The 11,630-nt window shown below is 43.5% G+C and overlaps 1 protein-coding gene across 1 annotated transcript; it reads left to right on the forward strand.

Moving 5' to 3' along the window:
* Nucleotides 1–3,391: 3,391 nt before the first annotated feature.
* On the forward strand, nucleotides 3,392–9,538 carry slitrk3a (SLIT and NTRK-like family, member 3a). Its single transcript, XM_088345540.1, has 3 exons — nucleotides 3,392–3,986; nucleotides 4,327–4,413; nucleotides 5,768–9,538. The coding sequence occupies exon 3, from the start codon at nucleotides 5,826–5,828 to the stop codon at nucleotides 8,535–8,537; it is 2,712 nt and encodes a 903-aa protein (XP_088201666.1). The 5' UTR covers nucleotides 3,392–3,986; nucleotides 4,327–4,413; nucleotides 5,768–5,825; the 3' UTR covers nucleotides 8,538–9,538.
* The last annotated feature ends 2,092 nt before the right edge of the window (nucleotides 9,539–11,630 follow it).

Genomic DNA, 11,630 nt, shown 5'->3' on the forward strand with positions numbered 1-11,630 from the left:
GTGGGTGGAACGATGGTTACTTCAAGGCATTTTTTACTGTGGGTTAAGTGACGTGGTTGGAGACAAATTAGCTGTTTGGGACAAAACATTTAGCTTGGAAGATCTCATTTCCTTGTCCCTTGAGTTAGATAACTATCTTAAAAAGAGAGATATGGAGACATCAGCCAAGTTTTCCTTTCGGCTCCTACGTTCGAAGCCAGACCATCATACTACACTCCCCGCCCTACCTCAATAGCAGCCTGTCTCCGGGGATAAACCCATGCATACAGGAAGGGGTTATGTATCTTGTGTGGAAAGGTAGGACATATTATTTTCGAGTTTCCCAATCAGGCAAAAGACCAGGTTCTCAAGCCTCGGAGGGGGCGCTGGTGAGCCACACGCCAACCCAGCCCTCCGCTGGACATGTGCTTTTGCTAGATACTCTTTCTATTGACTCATCTACTTTCCTATTCAATCCCTGGTGGATTCTGAGGCAGATTACTTTATTGAAACTTTTTTTTTTTGTTTACCAGGCTAAAATTCCCTTTGTGACCCTCTCTGAACCCAAACTAGGTTACAGATCTTATCAAACCATCCACAGCTCCCGTCGGAACAGGATTTTATTTTGCCGAGACGAAGTATAAGTCCATGTGACCATGTATTGATTACCGGTAAGAACAAATGTAATATTACAATACTCGACTCAGCCTTCGGATTGCTCCATCAAGCTAAATGCTTCATTAAACTCGACTTTTGTAGCACATATTATTTGGTCACAATAAAGGAAGAAGATTAATCGAAAACAGCACTATAAATAGTTTTAAATCAGAATGGCAAAATGCAATATTCACAATTCCGAGCATATACGGACATTACAATCCAGAAAACGTTCTATTACCAATATCATTCGGTCATTCATCATCAGGAAAAAAAAATGTTTCTTGGGTGTTTTGGTTTTATTATTATTGATCGGGGTCTTTAATTTAGCACAAAGTAATTCTGCAAATCAGGTTAGCATAATGAATTTGTATTCTTAAAAATTAAAACAAAAAATAAACAAAGTATGCATGGTTGAGGTACGAGAGCTCACCCTTTGTATTGATGGGAAGGCTGGGGGGCGTGGTGTTCTAAAATTACCGCTGCCAAGATCAATTATCCCTAGTTGACTATTACTAAGTGTAAGGGTTGGCAGAGCATATTCTGTGGGGTTTCAGGCTGCCATTGTGTATTGCTTGAAAATAACTGTCCTCTTTTGGCCACAATCCCCTTATTTACAGTGAACTGTACAAAAAGCGGAAAACAGAAGTGTGTCATGTATGCTCTTTTTTCTGTTCTTTTTACCTCGAATGAACTGCTCCTATGCAGCCGCAATCATTATCATTTGTTGACTATTCCTGCAAGTGGGGGTCAGCAAGGCCCATGTTAAAAATGAGGAATGGGGCAGGCACTCCACTGATTTATGCATATTGTTGGGGATTATTGTCACCCTTAACTGCAATAAAGGAGGGATTGCAGTCTATAAGAGTATCAAAATATTTAGGTATAATACATCTAAATTGGAAAATAGTTTTCAGGCAGATATTGACCAGGTGTCCTAGGTTTATTTCAGATTGAAACCACACTACTGTTAAGGATTCTCACTTCGTTTGAAATAATTGATTCTAATGTTTTGGTTCATTTATAAGGGGAATTGTAGGTTAACTGCCATACCTCTGAGAATAATTTAAATGCAAATTGATTGTATTATTTGTCAAGCATCAGACCAAAATGACTTGGTAATATCCCTTAGAGAGAACCATTTCTGACTAAATCATCTTGTAATTAGCAGATTAACACATTAGCTGTTCACAATGTGTCACCTATTCTCTGTTCCAGCATTGTTGGGTTAGCAACACTCAGATGTTGCATTCAGACAGTAGGGAAAAAAAAAAACATCCAGGATTATTTGGGGGGTTAGTTTTATCACGTTTTAGATATCTGACAAGGGTGCAAGTTTGGTCTTGGCATTGGTGGGTACATTGCTGTTTATTTAGGGACCACAAAATATTGCTGGGGACAAAACAATGTTTGCTGGATGTTAGTTTGGACATGTCTCATCCGCCAACACCTAACCTGCGCCTTTGATATCTAGGACGAATAATCGCTCTTATTATTATGTATTTATCTTGTTTAAAATTTTACATTTATAAAGAGGACTTTGAAGCAGCCCCAGCTCAGGCAAATAATGAAATCTGTTATTCCGCCTTCGCAAGGTGTTTGGCCAAAGTAGATTCAGGTTTGCATGTTATAGCCGGATCGCATGGGGCATGAGAGGTTAGTGTGACAGCTTCACTGTAAAGAGGACCAGGGTTGAATTCATGCTGTGCGGGGTTTGCATGTTCCTCCCAGCACTGCGGTTTCCTCCCACATTCAAAAAAACAATAATGTCAGGTTTATTGTCAAGTCCAAATTGTCCCTAGGTTTGAATAAGTGATTTAATTGTCTATCTGTGTGTCCAGTGACTGGCTGGCCACCAGTTTAGGATGTCCCTGCCCAATGCCTCAAAATGAGCTCCAGCACCTGTGACCCTGGTGAGGATAAGCGGTGCTGAGAATGAATGATTATGATGAAAATGAATGGATGCATGCGGCGGCCCTCTCTGTGCAGATTTTTGTCACGTGCTCATGGTCAATTTCAATATTCCTGCCAGAGTGGCATACATGATTGGAATGTTAATATCTTACATTAAAAAAGTTTTAATTGGTTTCAATGCCTAATTTGCTTTTTTTGGGGGAGTAAATACATTTAATTGTTAATTGCAACAATGCTTTTGTAGCCATGTCTCCATCGATTTATATTACAATTGTTATATTAGTGCACACCTGAGTAGATTTGTTGCCTTTCTCTTTGCAGAGCACATTAAGACATTGTTCATTCATTCCTTTCCCCTATCCCTGTTTGAGCTAAAACATGGACTCATGTTGCCCGCTGCAGGCGAGAAGCAGGAAAGCAAGCAGATTGAGGGAGGGTGAGGAAAGGGGGGGGCTGGTAAAAAGCTCCAAGTGCGATCACGCCTCTCCCCACTTTGCTTGAAATAGTCGTGGCCACTCGCTGTCGTCACCACACAGGAGATGGGCGATGTGCAACCGGAGTTCCAACTCACTGAATAACTCCGCTCAATCAAATCTAGAACAATGTTTTTTTTGCTCTTCTTTTTGTAACATTCGAGAGTCTTCCACCCACACCTCACAACCTTTTCATGTATTCCTTACTTGGACTTGCTGCGCATGCACGTCCTCTTCTCGCCTAAGAACCCAAACGGTCTCCATCATCAAACACACATGCACACATATACACACACTTTTCACTCTCTCTCTCTCTCTCCTTTGCTATCTCCATCCTGCGTCTCTCAACCTTTCCCTCCCTCCCAGTACCTCCGACTCTCCGGCTGGCTAAGTCCTTCCTCATCACTCCTGTGACGCACGACAGCAGGCATTTTTCCCTGACGCGCAGAAAAGAAAGCAAGCCCGCACCTTGCATGTTGGGGGGGCACATGCAACTACATAAAAGCAGCTGAGCAGTTTGGTCCACATCCCTGCAGTTTATGGCTCCAGCCGGAACGAGGACGCGGTTCTGAGAAGAGTATTCTCACCCGGCTCGAGCGCACTTAACCGGGAGGAGGGTGAGGTAGGAAGAGGGAGGAGAGGGAGGAATAAGCAGGACAGGGCTGGAGTCGAGGACTTGCATTTTAAGCACACACAGGAGATCGGGAAGAAGAAGAGGGAGAGTGTCAGAGTCACCGGAGAGCAAGTGGGAAATTTCACATTCCTCTCACGTCCTGATCTTCTCCTCTTCCTCCTCAGTCACGGGGAGAGAGTGAGGACAGTGAGCGGGAGATGGGGAAGGAAGTGAGCGAAAACGAAATCCATCCAAAGTATTGCCTCTCTCCTGATTTGTTTGTTCTTCCCTCGCCAGTTATTTTTACTATTATTTTTCCAGATGCGTCTCAACTGCTGCGCAAAGCCGCGGTGAGTTAATGGATGTTGTGCGGTAACCTTTTGCGTGCATGTTAGCGTGTCCTGCATGCGCAAACTTTGACTATTGACGCGGTGGTGGAAAAGACGCGTCGTGTTCTTTTTACCGCGGCCAAATGTTGCTGCATTATGCTTTGGCTTCTCTTTACGCGAGCGCGCCGCTCTCGGTTAGATTGAACAAGAGGATTTATTTCACATTCCTTTTATTGCTGAAGATCCGTGTCAAAGTATTCCGTGCATTTGGACTTTAGATCAGTGCCTGGAAGTCTTCATTCATGTTTGCTCTCGTCATTTTTGTGATCTAATCTGCTCTCGTCTTTCCGTTTTCCCACAGCCCGGCATCGGACAGTGAGCAGGACACTGCGGGCCACAACATATCATCCCGCAGGAGGATGGATAAGTGGGAATCCCTCTAAACAAAGTATGTATGCAAGCCTGTTTGATGAAAAAAATGTATTAAAAAAAATAGAAGTTCCTATATTTGGACATAATATGCACAGAATGTTATAAAATGGACATTGAGGATTTACGCAAAATAAACAGCGAAGGACAATTGTGAGCCACGACACAGTTTTGGATTGTCATTTTTATTTTTTATTTTTGGGGGGAAGAATATTTTTTATCAAAGGAATACGTTCCTAGATTCACTCCATATCCTGCCTCCATCTCTGGATATTTGTTTTCCAATGAATCAGCACCACGGACAGCGGATGTGTTCTTCCAAAGTCTTCTACATGGGTTTCAGCACCCACATTTGGATGGACAGTGCACAGCTCCTTTTTGGCTTCAAGTTTTAGCTTTAAAAATGTTAACATCAAGGACGACATGAATGGGCAACACTCAAACACAACAAAACAGCTAGTATCAAAATGTCACTGGTTATTATTACTATTATTTACTTTTGAATTGTTGTTTTAAAATTGTGATTCGTTCATTCTAAAGATTTGAGGTGCACAATCCAAAGGCACAGCCTAATACCGTCACCGAGGGAATAAAGAGAGAGATAGAGATAGAGAGAGCGAGAGAGAGAGATGATCCTGCATTTTAATGTGTGTGTTTGTGTCGAAATGAGGATGTATGTGCATGTGTGCTTTGCTAAAAATATATATATATATATATATATATGCATGACTCAATTATATATTTTTATTTTAAATAAAAATTGTGGTAAGCCACACTTCTACCATTTTTTTTTTATTTTTTTTTTAAAATGCAAACATATTATTATTGTTAATAATACTTTGTATTAACGTAACCCCTAAATAATCCCTACCCCATTAAGTTGCTCTTATTGTCTCTGTATGTCTCCTGTACTAATCAGAGCTTAAACTGTAGCCACGAAATGTCTTCTAACTACGTATTTGGTTACTATTCTAGTTCAATTAACACTCCCCAGCTGCTGGGTAGATTTACCACACAAAACTGCTCTAATTCCTTTAGAAAAAGGTGACTGAGTCTCCTGTTATGTAATAAATACACCAGGCGGATGGTGTCTCCTCTCACCGCTAACCTCATCCACCTGCTGTTGCCATTGTTTATTCATAGCGATAAGGATCTCTGAGGTGATTTATTGCGACCTCAACAACATATCTGCTGGTTAATAAATTGACTTGGGTCTGCTCTGTGTTGCCAACTCTTTGGAAGATTAGTTTTTCTTGCATGGGTATCGCGTCACTGATCCATGAGGACTTTGCCTTTTTATATGCGGGCATGGATGTTTGTGTATTTCAGTGTGTGTTTGTTGCTCACTCCCGTTTCATCTCTCTTTATTGCAGTGCTGTGAAGCGGCTCTCTTCCTGGAGCCCAAACTTCACTCACCAGGTGTCAGCGAGGATGCTGTGGGTTACCTTGCTGAGCACCATAGCCTTAGGATGGACCACACCGATCCCGTTACTGGAGGATTCGGAGGAGATCGACGAGCCGTGCTTTGAGCCCTGCTACTGCGAAGTCAAAGAGGGCATCTTTCACGTGCACTGTGACAGCAAAGGATTTACAAACGTCAGCCAGATTGCACAGATATGGAGCCGTCCGTTCAAACTCAACCTGCAGAGGAATTCCATGAGAAAGCTCTACTTCAACAGCTTTCTTCATCTCAACAACGCCATAGCCATCAATCTAGGTAACAACGCTTTGCAAGATATCCACGCAGGGGCATTTAACGGCTTGGGAATACTCAAACGGCTTTTCCTGCACGAGAACAAACTCGAGATTTTCCGAAACGACACTTTTCTTGGCCTGGAGAGTTTAGAGTATCTTCAGGCAGACTATAATGTTATCAAAAGGATTGAAAGTGGTGCTTTCAGGCACCTCCACAAATTGAGAGTGCTTATACTAAATGACAATCTGATTCCCGCTCTCCCCAATTATCTCTTCCGGTCTGTTTCACTTACACATTTGGACCTCAGGGGGAACAGACTAAAGACACTGCCCTATAAAGGGACTTTGGAGTATGTTGGGCGTAGTCTTATGGAGATTCAGTTGGAGGAGAACCCTTGGAACTGTGTGTGCGAGATCGTCCAACTAAAAACTTGGTTGGAGAGGATTCCTTACACCGCGTTGGTGGGTGAAATAACATGCGAGTACCCGTTTCACTTACACGGGAAAGACTTGCGAGAAATCAAGCGCAGTGAGCTATGTCCACTACTCTCCGATTCTGAGATTGAGACCAAACTCGGAATCCCTCGCATCCCCTTCAACAATGACAACACGTGGCCTACCAAACCTTCCTCCATGCTCTCATCTTTTCACAACACAGCGTCTTCTGCAATAAAGCCCACCAAACGGCCCCGGCCCACCAGGAACCCGCCTACGCCTAGAAGTGTTTACCCTGGTGGTAACCAGCCACCAATTGCCGGCTATCAAACTCGACCTCCCATCCCGATCATTTGTCCGTCAGGATGTCTCTGTAACCTTCATATCAATGACTTGGGCCTGACAGTAAACTGTAAGGAGAAAGGCTTTCACAACATATCTGACCTTCTGCCGAGGCCTCTCAATGCCAAGAAATTATACCTCAGTGGGAACCTAATACAAAAAATCTACCGATCTGATTTTTGGAACTTCTCAAGTTTGGATTTATTGCATCTGGGCAACAACCGGATATCGTATGTGCAGGAGGGCGCATTTATCAACCTGCCGAACCTGAAAAGTTTATATCTGAATGGCAACGACATCGAACGGCTCACCCCCGGGATGTTCCGAGGACTTCAGATGTTGAATCTGCTCTACTTTGAGTATAATGTCATCCGTGAGATTCAGCCTAACGCTTTCTCACTGATGCCCAACCTGCAGCTTGTTTTCCTCAATGACAATTTGCTGCGCTCCCTCCCCGATGACGTTTTTGCTGGCACTAATCTGGCTCGGCTCAACCTCCGCAACAACTACTTCCTCTCCCTGCCTGTGCGCGGAGTCCTAGAGCACCTGACCTCTATCGTCCAGATCGATCTTCATCAAAACCCATGGGAGTGCTCCTGCGATCTCATCCCCCTAAAGCAATGGCTGGAAAAACTTTCCTCGGTCATTGTTGTTGGCGACGTCATCTGCAAGACACCAGAATTTGCCTTTGGGAAGGATTTGCGTTTGCTGGAGATCGAAGTTCTCTGTCCCAAGCTAAAGTACCCTTCAGGCCCTTTGCCGGCTCACCCTGGTGCAGACGATCATACCACCGGAAGCACAGGGGCGGGGGAGGCTGGTGGGAGGGATGCCGTACCACTGTCCGTGCTCATCCTGAGCCTCCTCATCCTCTTCATTTCCGCTGTTTTCGTAGCAGCTGCGCTGTTTGCCTTTGTTCTTCGGCGGAGGAAGAAGCTTCCCTTCAGGAAGCGCTCGGAGGTGGACCTAACGGGGATCCAAATGCAGTGCAGGATTTTCGAGGATGCGCCCAGGCAGAGCAGTACTGACAACATGAGCACAATAGAAAAACCGACCCCGAGCCTGAACGCTCACAATCATCCTAGCCAAGTGCATTCCCACAGCCACGTTTATGATTACATTCCCCACCCAGTGACTCAGATGTGTAACAACCCCATCTATAAGGCCCGAGAGGGGGAGATAGCGGCAACATCGGATGGAAACAGAGGGCAGTTTTCCACCAGGAAAGACAATGGCGGCACCAGTAGCAGCAGCAGCAACTACAGAACCTTGTTGGAGAAAGACCGAGAGTGGAGCTTGGCGGTCTCCAACTCTCAACTCAACACCATTGTTGCCGTCAACCACAGCGCCGCCGACTTTGCAGGGCTTCACGAGAATGGCGGACTCTGCCCCACGGTCATCGACAGTCAAAGGCCCACGCCCACTGTGGGTTTCGTTGACTGCCTCTATGGGACCGCCCCCAAATTAAAAGACATGCATGTGGCTCACGCGCACCCGCCCGGAATGCAGTACCCTGATCTGCAGCAGGATGCAAGGCTGAAAGAGACTTTGCTTTTCACGGCGGGTAAAGGCTGCTACCCCGATCCGTCCCAAAGCGATTACCTGGAGTTAAGGGCCAAACTTCAAACCAAGCCGGATTACCTCGAAGTGTTGGAAAAATCGTATCGGTTTTAACTTTTGTAGCCCGCAGGAGAAAGGTGTGACGTGATCACTTTGTTATCCTTAAACCACAACCACCCAATTAGACGCGAGTCAATCCTGACGAAGGCAGTGTAATATGAAATGAAATATATGACGGCGCCGCCTAAATTCTTACGCAGCTGAGGCTGTTCTCAGATATTTCTATCAAGTGCCTTTTTTTCAGAGTAGCCAGCAATGTCAGCATCAGTTATTTTTATAATATAAATATGTCTACTTGCTGAGAAGAGTGCATTAGAGAAGTAAGAGAGGCTCTGGGGAACAAAAATATAAACACACCGCAATCCTGAAATATAACAAAATCCTTTGTTTATGGAATTCCCATGACACACGGGAGCAGGACGTCTCCCTGAATTGGAGGCTTTACTCTGTCTCTTCCACCCCTCGCTAGGATGTACAAAGACCCGCAGGCCACGCACATTAAGGCTATGGAAAATCATTGGAAGAAGGATAAAACAAATATGAATACGGACTGTGGTTTGCTGCAGTGCAGGAGGGGTGGGGGTGGTGCCGGGGTTTGCAATTCATCATATCGTGAACAGAAATACTGCAACTCATTTACAGTTCAGTGTTCTATTTAATTTTTATGTCTTATGACTATGGTTGTTACTATTAATTAGAACTTCTGTCTATATCAGGGTGCTTCTCATAAAGGATGCGCCGACGACGCACGGATGGTAAAACATTTGTGAATATTATTATCAGACGACACTCAAGGTTTTCTGGATATTTCCATGCACTTTGTTAAAGCCCCACCCCCTCTGGATCCCCGCCCTCGCCCCGTCATCACCCACTAACCGCTTTGTAGGAGGCACTTTTCATGTCTTTTCTCTCACACAAAGATTTAAAGAAAAATGTGCATATATTTATTCTGTAATTTCAGTGAAGACTTTAATTGTAAAGGTAATGTTAAATCAATGTATAGTGAATATGCGTCTGGTATAGCCTTCTTAATAAAAAGAAACTATTCAAACGGATGTCAGAGGCTTGATATCACATGTAAATTTGGCAAGCGATAATGAAGGGTGTGTGCTTGCTCACAGGCTATGTCAAGGGTGTGACGTCAAATTCCGAAAATTCCATTTTGATTTAAGGAAATCTTGGTAGGTGACATAAAAAATAAAGACTAATAAATCAATTTGCACTGGGGTCATATAAATCTGTCTGGCCTTCAGAATATAATTGAAAATGACAGCAAACAGTAGGGAATATTGTAATTTAAACTTGTAAGAGGGGAGGTGGACTTGAAACTCAATGAAATTGATGGTGTAGAATGCAACTGGTTTTATGTTACGATCCATTATATATATATATATATATATATGAATCGATCCATTATCTGCACCGCTTATCCTCAGTAGGGTCTCGGGGGTGCTGGAGCCCATCCCAGCTATCTGTGGGCAGGGGACACCCTGAACTGGTTTCCAGCCAGTAGCAGGATACACAGGGACAGACAACTCACTCGCTCGTTCACACATAGAGAAAATTTGACCGGCCAATTAACCTAACATGTGTTTTTGGAAAGTGGGAGGAAACCGGAGTGCCCACCCAAGCACGGGGAGAACATCCCTACATCCCATTCCTAAACTACATTATATACAATTAATGATGTTTACCTGTGGGCAGCATGGCGGCGCAGTGGTTAGCGTGTGTGCGGCAAAGTTCTGAGGTCATGAGATCAAACCTCTTGTGTGGAGTTTGCATGTTCTCCTCATACTTGCGTGGTTCCTACGGGCACTCTGGTTTCCTCCCACAGTCCAAAAACATGAATGTTATGTTAATTGGCCGGTCTAAATCGTCCCTAGGTGTGAATGAGCGAGTGAGTTGTCTGTCCCTGTGTGCCCTGCGACTGGCTGGCAACCAGTTCAGGGTGTCCCCTGCCCACTGCCCAAAGACCCTACTGAAGATAAGTGGCGCAGATAATAGATGGATGGAATGGATGTTGACTTGTGTGTGAAAGGATATAAATGGCCTTAACACAACATTTATAGCATTATGCCTTGAATTGATGCATAACATTATTGCTAAGCTTTCTTTGATATGAGTGAACATATATCCCTGGATTGACTTCTATTAACTTGTTTTTACCATTTCTATTTCACAGATTTGTTTTCTGTCAGACATGCTTTTGAGTCGGCAACAATACTGATACCAAGCACTGATTTGTGTAGTACTATTGTTACAAATATACACATTTGATTGTTTCCCTTTAAATTGCTTAATCCAACTAAATTCCCTAAAATTCTCATTTCAATGTTCGATTTACAGATAAAAAAAATACAGATTCCGATCTCTTGGAAAAAAGGCCGGGAATCGTCCATGTACAGATGCCTCGTGTCAGTACTCACATATTATTTTCCTGCAAGGCTAAAAATGGCAGAGAAAACAAGAAAATAACAATGCGAGGGAACTGAGGGGTCTGCTTTGTATATCATGTGTCAGAATGTTGTCAAGAAAATGACAATATATCACAAGCTCCAAACAAATATATCAGCTTCCTTTCAATTTCACAGCGTGCGTCAGAACAATCAGGAAAGAGATGTGAATAACATTTTAATTCTCTGAAAGAAAATCTTATGGTTGTGCAACAGGGACTATGAAATACATTGGTCTTGTGTACAAATACACAAAGTGGCTTAAAATGGACAAACAACAAGGTTTTAAAACTGTGTTGATGGTTGAAAGAACAGAATTACAGCAAAACAGCTGTTCAGCGATTGTTTCCAAACCCATGCAGTGTCTGTCTCATTTTCCATCCTTATCAGTCAGCCATTTTAGTCTGCACTCACTTTGATTAAAACATCATGCGTCAGTTGACCCCAAGCTACACTCTCAGCCCTGCATGAATGGATGAAAAAAATATCTGTTGTTTAGGGTGCAGAAAGTGAAGTTTTTACGCATCCCGGCAACCTTCTATCCTAGCATGATTCCAACCTATCCCTCACTATTGTTTAATGCTTTGCTATTTTGGCTTGTTGCACCATGCTGAGTGGTTGTATCCTTGTATATCCTTTTGAAATGAATTTCACACATGTCCAGAATATTGGCTAACCAGTAGGACTTATTGCA

Source organism: Urocampus carinirostris, chromosome 10 (genome assembly GCF_059441175.1).
Source record: "Urocampus carinirostris isolate Australia breed hairy pipefish chromosome 10, RoL_Ucar_1.0, whole genome shotgun sequence".
NCBI classification, from domain to species: domain Eukaryota; kingdom Metazoa; phylum Chordata; class Actinopteri; order Syngnathiformes; family Syngnathidae; genus Urocampus; species Urocampus carinirostris.